General features: G+C 44.7%; 1 protein-coding gene across 1 annotated transcript in view; it reads left to right on the plus strand.

Moving 5' to 3' along the window:
* The window catches only part of LOC110492634 (partitioning defective 6 homolog beta), a 34,672-nt gene extending 18,323 nt beyond the window's left edge, over positions 1 to 16,349 (plus strand). The window contains exon 3 of the mRNA XM_021567059.3: positions 12,765 to 16,349. Coding sequence (XP_021422734.2) covers positions 12,765 to 13,642 — 878 coding nt within the window. The 3' untranslated portion in view covers positions 13,643 to 16,349. The remainder of the gene's footprint in view (positions 1 to 12,764) is intronic.
* The last annotated feature ends 1,901 nt before the right edge of the window (positions 16,350 to 18,250 follow it).

Below are 18,250 nucleotides of genomic sequence, written 5' to 3' on the forward strand. Positions count from 1 at the left end.
AGGGAACTAGTGCTGACCTACTGAGGGCCAGTAGAGAGGTGGAAGACAGCAGGAGAGAGGGGGCGAGGGTGAGAGGGGGATCTAGTGCTGACCTACTGAGGACCAGTAGAGAGGGGGAACTAGTGCTGACCTACTGAGGACCAGTAGAGAGGGGGAACTAGTGCTGACCTACTGAGGACCAGTAGAGAGGGGGGAGACATTAGGAAGGAGGGGGGGAGAGAGAGGGAACTAGTGCTGACCTACTGAGGACCAGTAGAGAGGGGGAACTAGTGCTGACCTACTGAGGACCAGTAGAGAGGGGGAACTAGTGCTGACCTACTGAGGACCAGTAGAGAGGGGGAACTAGTGCTGACCTACTGAGGACCAGTAGAGAGGGGGAAGACATTAGGGAGGAGGGAGGGAGGGAATGGGAAACAAAATGCCAAAGGGAAGTACAGGTGGTATTGTTTACCATCTTGGTCAAAGGCCTTTATGCATTGTACCACTGTAACTTAGAGATTTCCTCCTAGCTGACATTATCTCACCGTAGGGCCGGGCCTTATCCTCATCGTGATGTGAATGTTGGAAATATGATTTCATCATTCCCTGATATTGACACTAGTTCTCCACATACTGCCGACTACCATGGTGAAGTTCAGTTTGGTGATAATGTTATCAAATGGAGGCTGTTGATGTGCCACATGAACATGGTCTCACAGGAATACATCTTATTCATATAGATACATGGTCACATTCATCATATTGTTATCCAGGATGTGACGGGGGTATTTGTCTCCATCGCCCAGCTCTAAATAGGCAGACGGTCCAGTATAAAATGTATATGTGATTTATAAACTAACCTGTCCCTCAGAGCCCAGATCAAGTGACAACTGGGCTCCCTGTCTCTGCAGAACCCCAGGAGGATGAGCGATGTGGTGAGGGAGACCGAGGTGTTCTGAGCCAGGCTGCATCACCAGTAAAGTCTTTGTTCAGGAGAATGAGCGACAGGGTTGCCCGGATAGGGAAGGGAATTACTGACCCACGTGCCTGCTCCTCCCCCCCTTCCTCCCCTCTGTCTTCCCCCTCCTTACCCTTCGCCTTGGAGGCTGCGTGTACAGGCCGCAGCAGGAAGCTGAAATTCAGCACAGGCATGGCCCAGCAGCATCATCAGTCCCCATCAGACAGCGGTGAGAGACAGGGCAGAGAGAACCAAGCCAGTCTGGATGAAAAGGGACAGAGGGCGAAGCAGAGACTGCAAGAGGCATCGAGAGACTGAGGGAAGGACAGAGAGAAAGGGACAGTAGGGTGGAGAGAGAGGGAGAGTTTGGTCAGCAGAAGTACAGTATGTTACAATGATGACAAAGGGACAGTAGGGTGGAGGGAGAGGGAGAGTTTGGTCAGCAGAAGTGATGAAGTACACTATGTTACAGTGATGACAAAGGGACAGTAGGGTGGAGGGAGAGGGAGAGTTTGGTCAGCAGAAGTGATGAAGTACACTATGTTACAGTGATGACAAAGGGACAGTAGGGTGGAGGGAGAGGGAGAGTTTGGTCAGCAGAAGTGATGAAGTACAGTATGTTACAGTGATGACAAAGGACAGAGGGAGAAAGTCTGTTCTTTGTCAGTCTGTCTTACACAATAAAGTCTAATTAAAGAACGGAATGCATTGCCAGTGCACCTCTTATAAGACAAAGCAGTACAGAAAGATCCCTCTACACTACAGTACTGTAATAATGCTGGAGATGGAAACAGCTGAAGAGTGATGACCTGCTAATTGATTTAATATTCATTTGGAGTTTGTGAATGTTACCGGGCCACTTTTGGCTCATGAATGTGTTGTTGTACAACATGATGTGAATTATATCGATGGAGCTTAAGCTTAGTCCGTGTGTTATTTTGTCCTTCTGGTCTCTGCTCCCTACTTCCCTTTACCTTAGACTTGGCTTACCCCTCTCTTGCTCTCTCTCTCTCTCATTCTCCCCACTGCTTTTCTCCTCCCCCCTCTCTCACACACTCTCCCCTGGAGGGGCGGCAGGTAGCCTAGCGGTTAAGAGCATTGAGCCAGTAACCGAAAGCCGGCAAGGTGGAAATAACGCCCGTTCTGCCCTTGAGCAAGGCAGTTAACCCCCAACAACTGTTCCCAAGGTGCTGATATCGAGAACTTTGATTGAGAGGAGAGGACAGGAAGCAGGAGAGGAGAGGAGAGGATAGGAAACAGGAGAGGATAGGAAACAGGAGAGGATAGGAAACAGGAGAGGATAGGAAACAGGAGAGGAGAGGAAACAGGACAGGAGAGGAGAGGACAGGAACAGGAGAGGAAACAGGACAGGAGAGGAGAGGACAGGAACAGGAGAGGAAACAGGACAGGAGAGGAGAGGACAGGAACAGGAGAGGAAACAGGACAGGAGAGGAGAGGAAACAGGAGAGGAGAGGAAACAGGACAGGAGGGAACCCCCCCGCGCACCTCTGATTCAGAGGGGTTGGGTTAAATGCAGAAGACACAGTCCTCTCCTGTTTTCTGTTCCCTCTCCTCTCCTGTTCCCTCTCCTGTTCCTGTCCTGTCCTCTACTCTCCTGTCCTGTCCTCTACTCTCCTGTCCTGTCCTCTACTCTCCTGTCCTGTCCTCTACTCTCCTGTCCTGTCCTCTACTCTCCTGTCCTGTCCTCTACTCTCCTGTCCTGTCCTCTACTCTCCTGTCCTCTACTCTTCTGTCCTCTCCTGTTTTCTGTTCCCTCTCCTGTCCTCTCCTCTCCTGTCCTCTCCTGTCCTGTCCTCTCCTGTCCTCTACTCTTCTGTCCTCTCCTGTTTTCTGTTTCCTCTCCTTTTCCCTCTCCTCTCCTGTTCCCTCTCTTATCAGCATACAGCTCATATCTCAGCTGTACCAGGGAGGTATGTTCATTACTCACAGAATAGAAACACTTTTTTTTCCCACCCCTCCCCCTTCTCTTCATTCTTTAATAAGCACCCCCCCCCCCCACGCACTCCCTCCCCCGTTTTTATCGCTTCGTGCCTGGAACACCGTGGTACTCACCATGTGTGGGATATCCAGGCCTGTCGTCAGCTTCTGAGACCGTTTCCAGAGCAGTTCTTATTGAGCAACATTCAGTCCAGAGCAGAACAGATGTATTCTCTAGAGTTCAACACAAACCTAGTCATACAATATTAAAAATGTACAGTAACTACATCCATATTCCAGATCTACAATTGGATGACAGACACATTGGTTGTTTTAGCGTCATTAACTCCCAAGGCTCTGATGGTCATGACAGAACAATGGATTTAGAATGTATGGCTCTGGGTTTATGGGTGATTGACAGTCCTGTTGCTATGTGAAGGTAATTGCTGTCACCTGATAATGGTGTCCCATTAACGCTGACATGGCCCTCTGCTCTGTCTGTGACCTAGCAACACACAGGATGTCCGGTGGCTCCGTCAGGGATAATGTCACCGGGCAGCACAGTGTTCGGTACTAGGACCCTCCCTTTTCCTGAGATATAGATATTGTAACGGTAGCCTTTAGACAAATTATTATTTAGACTTAATATCTGACTGATATAGGTCCCTGTGTTTTGCGCCATCATGTGACATAGCAAGATGTTATCCTGTACTTTAAAGCATCATTGAAAAATGTGAATTACACAAGAAGTTTAAGCAATTGTCTAAGGATGGTGCTGGACCATCTGACATAAAAAATAAAATGGGACAGTTTGATGAAAAATATTTTATTAACAGGTTTAAATCCAGGCATGTCACTTGTTTGCTCAAAACACAGGGCCCTACAGTGAGGAGGGGGGGGGGGAAGTATTTGATCCCCTGCTGATTTTGTATGTTTGCCCACTGACAAAGAAACGATCCGTCTATAATTTTAATGTTTTATTTGAACAGTGAGAGACAGAACAACAACAATCCAGAAAAACATATAAAAAAATGTAATAAATTGATTTGCATTTTAATGAGGGAAATAAGTATTTGTCCCCTCTGCAAAACATGACTTAGTACCTGGTGGCAAAACCCTTGTTGGCAATCACAGAGGTCAGACGTTTCTTGTAGTTGGCCACCATGTTTGCACACATCTCAGGAGGGATTTTGTCCCACTCCTCTTTGCAGATCTTCTCCAAGTCATTAAGGTTTCGAGGCTGACGTTTGGCAACTCGAACCTTCAGCTCCCTCCACAGATTTTCTATGGGATTAAGGTCTGGAGACTGGCTAGGCCACTCCAGGACCTTAATGTGCTTCTTCTTGAGCCACTCCTTTGTTGCCTTGGCCGTGTGTTTTGGGTCATTGTCATGGTGGAATACCAATCCACGACCCATTTTCAATGCCCTGTCTGAGGGAAGGAGGTTCTCACCCAAGATTTGACGGTACATGGCCCCGTCCATCGTCCCTTTGATGCGGTAAAGTTGTCCTGTCCCGTTAGCAGAAAAACACCCCCAAAGCATAATGTTTCCACCTCCATGTTTGACGGTGGGGATGGCGTTCTTGGGGTCATAGGCAGCATTCCTCCTCCTCCTCCAAACACGGCGAGTTGAGTTGATGCCAAAGAGCTCCATTTTGGTCTCCTCTTGTAGCCCTTTCCAGCCTTGTGTAGGTCTACAATCCTGTCCCTGACATCCTCGGAGAGCTCTTTGGTCTTGGCCATGGTGGAGAGTTTGGAATCTGATTGATTGTGGACAGGTGTCTTATACACAGGTAACAAACTGAGATTAGGAGCACTCCCTTTAAGAGTGTGCTCCTAATCTCAGCTCGTTACCTGTATAAAAGACACCTGGGAGCCAGAAATCTTTCTGATTGAGAGGGGGTCAAATACTTATTTCCCTCATTTTAAGTTAAAATGCAAATCAATTTATAACATTTTTGACATGCGTTTTTCTGGATTTTTCTGTTTGTTCTGTCTCTCACTGTTCAAATAAACCTACCATTTAAAATGATAGACTGATCCTTTCTTTGTCAGTGGGCAAACATACAAAATCAGCAGGGGATCAAATACTTGTTTCCCCCCCCCCCTCGCTGTATCTAAGGGCTAGGAGCTGATCACATGACCTGATTTAGGATAAACACTCCTGGCCCCGTTTTATCAAGCGCCTCAGAGTACAATAGGAGTGCTGCTCTATTATCCTGTCCATATAATCTTATTCATTATTGTCTGAAAGGCTGAACTGATTCTAGCTCAGCATTTCTACTCTGAGAGGATTTTGACCTAAATAGTGAGTTTTTATGTGTTTGGGTAGAACAGACCGTGGTCAGTAGGTTTTATGTGATGTTTGGGTAGAACAGACTGTGGTCTGTAGGTTTTATGTGATGTTTGGGTAGGACAGACCGTGGTCAGTAGGTTTTATGTGATGTTTGGGTAGAACAGACCGTGGTCAGTAGGTTTTATGTGATGTTTGGGTAGGACAGACTGTGGTCAGTAGGTTTTATGTGATGTTTGGGTAGAACAGACTGTGGTCAGTAGGTTTTATGTGATGTTTGGGTAGAACAGACTGTGGTCATTAGGTTTTATGTGATGTTTGGGTAGAACAGACCGTGGTCAGTAGGTTTTATGTGATGTTTGGGTAGAACAGACTGTGGTCAGTAGGTTTTATGTGATGTTTGGGTAGAACAGACTGTGGTCAGTAGGTTTTATGTGATGTTTGGGTAGAACAGACCGTGGTCAGTAGGTTTTATGTGATGTTTGGGTAGAACAGACCGTGGTCAGTAGGTTTTATGTGATGTTTGGGTAGAACAGACTGTGGTCTGTAGGTTTTATGTGATGTTTGGGTAGGACAGACCGTGGTCAGTAGGTTTTATGTGATGTTTGGGTAGAACAGACCGTGGTCAGTAGGTTTTATGTGATGTTTGGGTAGGACAGACTGTGGTCAGTAGGTTTTATGTGATGTTTGGGTAGAACAGACTGTGGTCAGTAGGTTTTATGTGATGTTTGGGTAGAACAGACTGTGGTCAGTAGGTTTTATGTGATGTTTGGGTAGAACAGACTGTGGTCAGTAGGTTTTATGTGATGTTTGGGTAGAACAGACCGTGGTCAGTAGGTTTTATGTGATGTTTGGGTAGAACAGACTGTGGTCTGTAGGTTTTATGTGATGTTTGGGTAGGACAGACCGTGGTCAGTAGGTTTTATGTGATGTTTGGGTAGGACAGACCGTGGTCAGTAGGTTTTATGTGATGTTTGGGTAGGACAGACTGTGGTCAGTAGGTTTTATGTGATGTTTGGGTAGAACAGACTGTGGTCAGTAGGTTTTATGTGATGTTTGGGTAGAACAGACTGTGGTCAGTAGGTTTTATGTGATGTTTGGGTAGAACAGACTGTGGTCATTAGGTTTTATGTGATGTTTGGGTAGAACAGACTGTGGTCATTAGGTTTTATGTGATGTTTGGGTAGAACAGACTGTGGTCAGTAGGTTTTATGTGATGTTTGGGTAGAACAGACTGGTCAGTAGGTTTTATGTGATGTTTGGGTAGGACAGACTGTGGTCATTAGTGAATGAAGGTGGACTGAGTTTGAACTCCTGTACTGAGAGCAGAGTCCCTACTTTAAACACCCTGTTTGGGTTGGAAATGCAATAGTGTGTGTTCATTCTGGTCCTGTCTACCATCCTCTCTCCAATGACTATTCAAATCAAATTTGATTTGTCACATTCACATGGTTAGCAGATGTTATTGCGGGTGTAGTGAATTGCTTCTTGTTTCTGACAGTGCAGTAATATATATATATATATATATATATATATATATATATATAACAATTTCACCACAAATACCTAATAGAGACAAATCTAAGTAAAGGACTGGAATTAAGAATATATATATATATATATGAGATGAGTAATGTCAGAGCGGCACAGACTAAGGTCGTTGTCTGTGTAATTGTAACGTTCAGAATAGTTTACCCGTATAGACCCATGAAAAATGTCTAGCTGTTGGATTTGGTCCAGAAAACACACAGGTCTGATGTTTATACTAAAGGACTGTCAAATTCAGACTTTACAAGCCAACAAATACAACAAAATGGCCTTTTACCCAACCCTGACTCTCACCCTGGAGGGCTTGTGTCCAACCCTGACTCTCACCCTGGAGGCCTTGTGCCCAACCCTGACTCTCACCCTGGAGGCCTTGTGCCCAACCCTGACGCTCACCCTGGAGGCCTTGTGCCCAACCCTGACGCTCACCCTGGAGGCCTTGTGCCCAACCCTGACGCTCACCCTGGAGGCCTTGTGCCCAACCCTGACGCTCACCCTGGAGGGTTATGCTGGTGTTTACTTCCTACACAGTTATCACTGATTGGTTAGATTAATTATTAACTCACATATGCTAACTTACTCAATTGCGTTCCTGAACGTTTGTCACCTTGAGCATAAAGGTGAACTCATATCTGCAGGTGAGATGTGTATTTTATCAGCCAACCGTTGAACAAAATGAGTTGAGACTGATCAACGGTCTCAAGACACTGAGCGTGATGGTGACCCCGGCGGCCCGGCCCAAAGGTAACTGTGATATTATGACACTGACCCCCAAAGGGACACACCGAGACAGTCACAGACTATTAGTCTGGGTCCTGGGGCATTAGCTCCATGGTATTGACTATTTACGCTTGCTTTATCGACCATAGGAAACCAGTGGTGGCGGGTTGGAGGGATAACATTTAGGAAAGGTCTACTTTGATCAGGTGTGTGTAAAATATTAGAAATGACTCTTTTTAAAGCCTTGCTAGTTGCTGTAATGAGACTGAAAGCCTTGCTAGTTGCTGTAATGAGACTGACAGCCTTGCTAGTTGCTGTAATGAGACTGACAGCCTTGCTAGTTGCTGTAATGAGACTGACAGCCTTGCTAGCTGCAATTAGGGTTAAGTGCCTTGCTCAAGGGCACATCGGCAGATTTCACCTAGCTCTGGAATTCGAACTAGCAACCTTTCGGTTACTGGCCCAACCTCTTAACTGCTAGACTACCACCCAGTTTTCACACTCCTTTTTCCACATTTTGTTGCTACAGTCTGAATGTATTAAATGTTGTTTTGTCACTGGCCAACACACAATACCCCAAAATGAAAGGCTGAAATGTCTTTAGGCAATAAGTATTCAACCCCTTTTGTTATGGCAAGCCTAAATAGATTCAGGAGTAAACATTTGCTTAACAAGTCACATAAGTTGCAATAATGTTGTTTTAACATGATTTTTGAATGACGACCTCATCTCTATAACCCCCACACACAATTATCTGTAAGGTCCAGTGATTTTGAAACCGATTCAACCACAAAGACCTGGAAGGTTTTCCAATGCCTCGCAAAGAAGGGCACCGATTTGGTAGATGGGTCCAAATCAAATATCCCTTTTGAGCGTGGTGAATTAATTCATTACACTTTGGATGGTGTATCAATAGACCCCGTCACTACAAAGATACAGGTGTCCTTCCTGACTCAGTTGCCATGAGCCAAAGGTGAATTTAAAGCAGTCACAGAGTTTAATGGCTGTGATAGGAGAAATCTGAGGATGGATCAACAACATTGTAGTTACTCCACAATACTAACCTAACTGACAGAGTGAAAAGAAGAGATCCTGTGCAAGATACAAATATTCCAAAACATGCATCCTGTTTGCAACAAGGCACTAAAGTAAAACTGCAAAAATGTGGCAAAGCAATTCACTTTTTGTCCTGAATACAAAGTGTTGTGTTGTGTTGGATTTGCCCCAAACATATCACAGAGTAGTACCACTACATATTTTCAAGCATAGTGGTGGATGCATCATGTTATGCGTATGCTTGTCATCGTTAAGGACTGGGGAGTTTTTCCGGATAAAAAGGAAACGGAATGGAGCTAAGCACAGGCAAAATCCTAGTGGAAAATCTGGTTCAGTCTGCTTTCCAACAGACACAAGGCCAAATCGACACAGGAGTTGCTTACCAAGAAGACAGTGAATGTTCCTGAGTGGCCGAGTTAGTTTCAACTTAAATCTGCTTGAAAATCTATTGCAAAACCTGAAAAATGGTTGTCTGGCGATGATCAACAACCAATTTGACAGAGCTTGAAGAATTGTTTTAATAATAACGGGAAAATGTTGCACAATCCAGGTGTGTAAAGCTCTTATAGAATTACCCAGAAAGACTCACAGCTGTAATCGCTACCAAAGGTGATTCTAACATGTATTGACTCAAGGATGTGAATACTTATCTTTATCAAGACATGTTAGTGTTTTTATTTTTTACATTTTTTTTTTACAAATATTATAATTTTACATCCACTTTGACACAGTATTTTGTGTAAATCTTTGACCCCAAAAAATTACAATTAAATCCATTTTAATCCCACTTCGTAACAGTCAAAGGAGTGTGAATATTTATGAAGGCCCTGCAGGCTTCCTCTGTGTTTACATCATACGGATTAGCTGAGTTTGGATTAACATATCAGTGTGTGTTTTTGTGAATATGCAAACCTATATTTTGTGTGCATACAGTTGTAATGTCTGGACAGTAAGGAGGCAATGAACTTATGTTTCATGAGAACTGAAATGGGATACTCCTCTACACTTGATCCTTTGGTTTTCTGGTTGAGGGGAGGGGGGGGGGGTCTGTCAACATGAGGGCTGGAATCCTTATCGACAACCTGCCTGCACCCTATCCCAGAACACACACACACACACAATTACTGATGATGCTTAGGTCCAAAGAGTTTATCCACATCACCTGAGAGAACTGCACAGTGTGTACATACACTACAACACACCACGGGATACGAGAACATGTCGACCAGTTCTTATAGCCTTTAGCCGTACCCTTATCCTACTCCTCCTCTGTTCCTCTGGTGATGTACAGGTTAACCCAGGACCTGTAACCCCCAGTTCCACTCCTATTCCCCAGATGCTATCATTTTACTTCTGTAACTGTAAAAGCCTTGGTTTCTTGCATGTTAACATCAGAAGCCTCCTCCCTAAGTTTGTTTTTATTCATTGCTTTAGCACACTCTGCCAACCCGGATGTCCTAGCCGTGTCTGAATCCTGATTTAGGAAGGCCACCAAAAATTCTGAAATGTCCATCCCCAGCATTTTCCACCAAGATAGAACTACCAAAGGGGGTGGAGTTGCAATCTGCTGCAGAGTTGTCCTGCAGAGTTGTCCTGCAGAGTTCTGTCATGCTATCCAGGTCTTTGCCCAAACAGTTCAAGCTTCTACTTTTAAAAATCCACCCTTCCAGAAATGTGTGTCTCACTGTTGCCGCTTGTTATAGACCCCCCTCAGCTGTGCCCTGGACACCATGTGGGAATTAATTGCCCCCCATTTATCTTCAGAGTTTGTACTGTTAGGTGACCTACACTGGGATATGCTAAACATCCCGGCCGTCCTACAATCTAAGCTTGATACCTTCAATCTCACACAAATTATCAAGAAACCTACCAGGTACAACCCGAAATCCATAAACATGGGCACCCCGATAGATATCATCCTGACCAACCTGCCCTCTAAATATACCTCTGCTGTCTTCAACCAGGATCTCAGCGATCACTGCTTTATTGCCTGCGTCCGTAATGGGTCTGCGGTCAAATGACCACCCCTCACTGTCAAACGCTCCCTACAACACTTCAGCGAGCAGGCCTTTCTAATCAACCTGGCCCAGGTATCCTGGAACGACATTGACCTCATTCCGTCAATAGAGGATTCCTAGTTATTCTTTAAAAGTGCTTTCCTCACCATCTTAAATAAGCATGCCCCATTCAAAGAATGTAGAACTAAGAACAGATATAGCCCTTGGTTCACTCAATACTTAACTGCCCTTGACTTGCACAAAAACATCCTGTACTGCATTAGCATTGAATAGCCCCCGCAATATGCAACTTTTCAGGGAAGTTAGGAACCAATATTCACAGGCAGTTAGGAAAGCATCTTGTAGCATAAACTCCAACATTTTCTGGGACATTAAAGTTCATGGAGAATAAGAGCACCTCCTCCCAGCTGCCCACTGCACTGAGGCTAGGAAATTGTTACCACCAATAAATCTATTATAATCGAGAATTTCAATAGGCATTTTTCTACGGCTGGCCATGCTTTCCACCTGGCTACCCCGGTCAACAGCTCCGCAACTCGCCCAAACATCCCCCACTTCCCCTTCACCCAAATCCAGATAGCTGATGTTCTGAAAGAGCTGCAAAATCTGGACCCCTACAAATCAGCTGGGCTAGACAATCTGGATACTCTCTTTCTAAAATTATCCTCCGCAATTGTTGCAACACCTATTACCAGCCTGTTCAACCTCTCTTTCTTTCGTATCGTCTGAGATACCTAAAGATTGGAAAGCTGCCGCGGTCATCCCCCTCTTCAAAGGGGGTGACACTCTTGACCCAAACTGCTACAGACCTATATCTATCCTACCCTGTCTTTCTAAGGTCTTCGAAAGCCAAGTTAACAAACAGATTACCGACCATTTCGAATCCCACCATACCTTCTCCGCTATGCAATCTGGTTTCCAAGCTGGTCATGGGTCCACCTCAGCCACGCTCAAGGTCCTAAACGATATCATAACCACCATTGATAAAAGACAATACTGTGCAGCTGTCTTCATCGACCTGGTAAAGCCCCGCCTTATCTCAGCTCACTGGTCACCATAGCAGCACCCACCCGTAGCACGCGCCCCAGCAGGTATCTCTCACTGGTTACCCTCAAAGCCAACTCCTCCTTTGGCCACCTTTACTTCCAGTTCTCTGCTGCCAATGACCGGAACAAATTGTAAAAATCATCAGCTGTCAGAGCAGCTTAACCATCATTGCACCTGTAAATAGCCCACCCAACTACCTCATCTCCTTGTTATTTTTTTTTTCTTCTCCTTTACATCCTAGTATCTCTACTTGTACATTCATCTTCTGCACATCTATCACTTGTGTTAATGCTAAATTGTAATTATTTTGTCACTATGTCCTATTTATTGCCTTACCTCCCTAATCTTACTCCATTTGCACACACTGTATATACATTTTTCTATTGTGTTATTGACTGTACGTTTGTTTATTCCATGTGTCACACTGTGTCACACTGCTTTGCTTTATCTTGGCCAGGTCGCAGTTGTAAATGATAACTTGTTCTCAACTGGCCTACCTGGATAAATAAAGGTGTTCTCAACTGGCCTACCTGGTTAAATAAAGGTGTTCTCAACTGGCCTACCTGGTTAAATAAAGGTGTTCTCAACTGGCCTACCTGGTTAAATAAAGGTGAAATTAAAATGTAATTCATTCTAGAACAAACATAGCAAGTGGGAGGAAGAAGAGACAGAGCGATGAAGGGGGGGACTGGGGCACAGCCCAGGAGGGAATGAACGTTATGATATTAATGTTTGGCATCCGTATGCTGGTGGTTAACCATTAGAGAGCCATGGCCCTGCTTCTCCCTCTTCTTAGACTTTCGAGTCTTGAACTCTGTCCCCGCTCTACACCACGCTCAGGTGAAAGTCCAGGTATTTCTCAGAGCAGCTCAGTTGCCGTGAGTAAGCCTCTGAAGAATTCCAAAAGCCTTACCACGAGAGACCGGAGTCGACGCTTTCATTTACTACACATGAAGAATAAGCCCAGGGAAGAGATGGGGAAAGCCCTGTAACAAGGCAAGGGAGGGGCTCTAAGATAAAGGAACCCTAGGCCTCAGGCTTAGAGCAACACCATCGCTTTTGCATAACTACAGCATAGTCTGTGGTAGAATGTCAGTAATGATTTTATAGTTCCACCATAAAGATCAGTAAGCATTTACGGCGTGAGATTAGATCCTGTATCATGTGATATCGATATGGTTCTGATGCATTGTTCTCTTCCCTCCCCCAGAGGAAGCCGACTACTCTGCGTTTGGTCTGGACTCTCTGACCCGTCCCAAGAAGACGGTCCTAGCGGCCATGTTGCTACGGCCTGATGCCAACCGGAAGAAGCCCCTTGTGATCATCAGCCTGCCCAGGGACTTCAGGCCCGTCTCCTCCATCATCGACGTGGACATCCTCCCTGAGACACACCGCCGGGTTCGCCTCTACAAGCACGGCCAGGAGAAACCGCTGGGCTTCTACATCCGAGACGGCTCCAGTGTCCGGGTCACGCCCCAGGGCCTGGAGAAGGTTCCTGGGATCTTCATCTCCCGCATGGTGCCTGGGGGCCTGGCTGAGAGCACTGGCCTGCTGGCCGTCAACGACGAGGTTCTGGAGGTCAACGGCATCGAGGTGCAAGGCAAGTCCCTGGACCAGGTGACAGACATGATGATCGCCAACAGCCACAATCTCATCGTGACGGTGAAGCCGGCCAACCAGCGCAACAACATCGTACGGAGTGGCGGGGGCGGGGCAGCGTCCGGGAGCTCGGGACACTCGTCCGACAGTGGCACCAGTTTCTACGGCTACTCCTCCCCGGGCATTGCCGTGGCGACGACTCCGGCAGACATCATCCAGAACTTCCATCCAGAGGAGCTGGAGAGTGATGAGGATGATGAGGACCTTGTGATAGAGGTGGACGGAGAGGCCATGCCCATCCCACGGACCTCCTCGGCCAGCTGTACCATACCCTTCATTCCTCGCTACATGCCCCACCTGGACCTCCGCACCACCAACGGAGCCCTGGCCTCCCACAACCGCTCCGGCTCACTGGGCACGCTCAGCACTGCCGACAGGGGCCTGGAGGGAAGGAGCTTAGAGGAGGAAGGCACCGTCATTACACTGTAAACACACACTGTCGTAGTTGCATAGTATTTACGGGAACGCAAACACACAGTCTGACATACACTGAAGCGTACTGTCATGCATACACAAAGAACGACAACATCCACACATGCGTTGCCATAGTATCGACACCGCCCTCCCTATGCTGTCTGACAGACACATTGATTACCCGTGGTGTTTTGTGTGGAGGAGGAAAGTGACTCTGCCTCGGAGAAAGGCCTCCAACTTCTCATTGACAACCATAAAAAGCACTTGTTTCTATTTAGTGAGGGATGAGACTGTTTCTGTGGTCTTCCACTTGAGGGCAGCAATGAGATGCTACACTGTTGTTTTTTCAATTTTGTGAACCATAGGAAAGGACGGATTTTAATGAACAAACAAATGAATGAACGAATGAATGATTGCAGACATCTTTAGGCTTTGACCTTACCCTAGCTATTCTGCCCTGGTTTGTTTGATAGAGGAGACTACATTTCACAATCTGCTTTTGCCTTGTCACTTTGCAAACGACAACAACCATTCCCCTAGGAGATTACAGCTTGTGATTTTGGGAACAAAAGTAATGGCTTCTATCCTACATGTTACCATAGTAACTACCAAAGAGTAGAGGTCTGCAATAACACTCAGATTTTAGTCTGAGGAGAAACGATGTATATGGGTCTCTCTTCATGGACCCGGACATTAACCACTATTCCTGTGTTTCGTCTCCAAGCTTTTAATGTTGTTTATCACAAGAAAAAAACTAGAAGCAATTATGTAAAGCAACTGAAATGACAAAATCTCTTAAAGGGGAAATCTGTAATTGCAACATCCAATTTTAGACTTTTAAATGAATGTATGTGTGTGTGTGTGTGTGTACTGATTCTTGAAGAATATAACTAATAAAAGCCTTGTGAGCTTAGTTCTATTGTCGAACCCCATCAGAATCCAAAATTTAAGCTTGTTATACCTCTTTGTTTTGTAGACTAGGTAAATACAAACAAACACTGTATAGCGTCAACATGGTTAGAACTCTCATTTTGTTATCATGGATTGTCATTCCTTGTATCCGTAGATCTGTCCATGGGTTCGAGAGTGTTTTCAATTCTATAAACCCCATCCTTCAGCCTTCTACCAAAATAGTGGCGGGGAGTCAGTTTTGTTGTTTTGAACTGCAGATTTCCGCTCTAAATATTTTCATTCTATTTCTTTTACGGTTTTATTTTAATCTAAAATGGTTCACTGTATGATTTTTTTTTTATTTAGTTAAAAATAAGTATCTCAATTCACTGTCACGGACCAACACCTCATCTGACAGGTGTGCTGTCCCTGCCTGGATGAAGATCCATCTTGTTTTTCATCCAACTTCTCTTTCCTCACGACAAGGGCAATTTCCCCACTTCGTGTACATAGTGTGACAGAATGTGATTGTAAATGTGATTCTCTGATTTCTCAGACATGTTCTCTCTCTCGCTCTCTCGTCTGTCTGTCTGTCTGTCTGTCTGGTTTGGGAGGATGTATTTGTAACAACAGATGGTGGCTTTCTTAGTTTTCCAACTCTTGAGTTCACTTGGATGTGGCCTGAATCATTCACATTTGAAGAGTGTTCTCGCTTCATGTACAGTATTTATTCACTATTTCATTGTATATTGTTTGGAGTAAACCCTCAGTCGATCTTCAACAGAATGTGATACTGGTATAGATGACTAGCTGGACTGTGACACTGAGTACCACAGAGATGTTACGTAACTTAGAGCCAGGACGCTAATGACCCTGGAGAGGATGTCTGGGACTGTTTTAGAACCCAGTCTGCAGGAAGAAGTTAGAATATTTTGTCTTGCACACGCTCTCACACATACCGACCCGGTCTCTGTGTTTGAGTAAGGTGGAGTTTGTCTAGCGCTATGCATTATGACTTGGATCAGGTGATCATTCCCACTTGTTCCTGGTCACATGACATCACCTGATGACTGTACCTACCTGTTCAGGAAGGTGAACACCAGCAAGTTCATTAGAATGTCATTAGTGTAGAGCCAACCGACTTCCCCAAAACACAAGACAGGATAGCACTGCAGAACATCCTCATTCCAATAGATTGTAGTTTTATTCTGTGTGTTTAGTTGCCAGTGAGCTTGTTGTGAAGTATAATGAGAATTTAGACTAAGGCTGTACTCAACATGTAAACATTAAATGACGCTAACAGACTCCACTGAGAGCAGATGGTGTATCGATGTCCATTTCTCCTATTGCTTTTTACCATCCTCTCTGATGGGGAAACAAAATGTTCTGGGAACAGTTGCCTCCCTCACCCCCCTCTCTCCTCCTCAGTCTGACTGCAATGGGTCTTACCTGCAGAAATACCTGATGAGAATCATAAACACTGGATCACTGTAATCAGACATGCCATCTACCCAGAGTAGGGTATCATGTGAACTCCACTAGCCCTCCCTATCAGATATGCCATCTACCCAGAGCAGGGTATCATGTGAACTCCACTAGCCCTCCCTATCAGATATGCCATCTACCCAGAGCAGGGTATCACGTGAACTCAACTCCCCCTCCTTTTCATACTGTGAGGTACAGTACTACTCTATTCTCTGTTATGGTACAGGGTGTAGAAGAGTTGGGATTGCTTTCTCTCTCTCCCTCTCATTCCAAACAGTTCTGGAACATTCAAGGCATGATGAGTCACATTTTAGAATGGAAAGTAAAAAAAAAAAAATTTAAAAAATGATCTGTTAATTTATTATTGTTTTAACTACACAGGACATGGGGATCGTAACCACAACAACTATTTATTTTCTAATCATGTTTCTGTATATTCTTTTTCATTGCTAAGTCAGTAAACATTGTAATGTGTTATAACTGATCCACTGTGTTAATTCATGGTTTAATTTCATTTTCTAATCTGTTCTTTACCTTTTTTTCAAAAGTGATTTTGTTAAATAGCTTATTTTCTGTACAAACAGCTTCTAGGGGTTTAGATTATGACACTTTTCCTGTACTGTGAATTCCTCTATTCCTGGGAGAGACCTGTATGTTTCAGAGAACACTAACCAGGCTGGGAGAGACCTGTATGTTTCAGAGAACACTAACCAGGCTGGGAGAGACCTGTATGTTTCAGAGAACACTAACCAGGCTGGGAGAGACCTGTATGTTTCAGAGAACACTAACCAGGCTGGGAGAGACCTGTATGTTTCAGAGAACACTAACCAGGCTGGGAGAGACCTGTATGTTTCAGAGAACACTAACCAGGCTTTGGAATTTGGTTTGTCTGTTCGTTTTTAAAAAAAAAAAAAAATTTAAGATAATGAGCAATGATTTTTGCTTGTCAGATAAATCAAGGTATAGATTTGTGCTGAAAATTGTCAGTATTTTCTTATTGATAGTATATGATGTACATTTTTATCACATTTTAATGAAAAAGTAATAAAGAAATGTATGAATTTAGATGCACTTGTATGATTTGATACCATGAGCTGGAAATATATATTCAATGTTTGCCACATTTGTTTTATAAGTTTTGTTTAATGAATAGAAAATACAAAAACATGCATTTAAGTAACTTTGACAAATTTTTCAACAACCAAAATGAACAGAATGTGCAAGTTCATATCAGTCAGAGGATGATGGGACTGTTACAGAACCCAGTTAGACAGGATGTATGAGACTGTTGTAAAAACCCAGTTAGACAGGATGGATGAGATTGTTATGGAACCCAGTCTGCAGGAAGAAGTTACTCTTTTGCATTTTACATTTTAGTAATTTAGCAGACAGTAATCCAGAGTGATTTACAGTTAGTGCATTCATATTAAGATGGCTAGGTGGGACAACCACATTTCACAACTCTAGTAAGTACACTGTATCTCATTTAGTAGTTATCAGCAGTCAGAGCTAGTAGGGGGGGAAAAGTCAAGTGTGAGTGTTTTAGATCAGGAAAGGCTCTTTTTTTGTGTGTGTGTGTGTGTGTGTGTGTGGGGGGGGGGGGGGGGGGGGGTCATTTAAGATACTCTTTAAAGAGGCAGGGTTTCAGATGTTTTGGGGAAAATGGGCAAGGTATCTGTCCTAGCTTCATGGGGAAGCTGGTTCCACCAATGTCAGGACAGAGAAGAGCTGTGACTGGACTGAGCTGAGCGGAGCTGCCCTCCCGCAGGGGTCGGCGGGCCAAGAGACCAGAGGTGGCAGAACGGAGTAGTCGGTTGTAGGGAGCCCAGACAACCAGTGAGTTACAGTAGTCCAGACTGGAGAGGACAAGTGCCTGGATTAGGACCTGCACCTCTTCCTGTGTGAGGTAGGGTCATACTCTACGGATGTTGTAGAGCATCAACCTGCAGGACCGAATCACTGCTTTGATGTTTGCAGAGAACTACAGGGTGTTGTCCAGGGTCACACCAAGGGTCTTTGCACTCTGGGAGGAGGACACTATGGAGTTGTCAACCGTGATGGAGAGGTCCAACCATGATTGAGTGGTCTTTTGTCTTGCCCACGCTCTCACACATCTGACTCAGCCTCTGTGTTTGAGTAAGGTGGAGTTTGTCTAGCGCTATGCATTATGACTTGGATCAGGTGAATACAGGTCTATTCCCACTTGTTCCTGGTCACAGAATATGTATTTTGCAGACGCTTTCATTC

This window comes from Oncorhynchus mykiss, chromosome 16 (genome assembly GCF_057628025.1).
Source record: "Oncorhynchus mykiss isolate SJ-2025 chromosome 16, ASM5762802v1, whole genome shotgun sequence".
Classification (NCBI taxonomy): domain Eukaryota; kingdom Metazoa; phylum Chordata; class Actinopteri; order Salmoniformes; family Salmonidae; genus Oncorhynchus; species Oncorhynchus mykiss.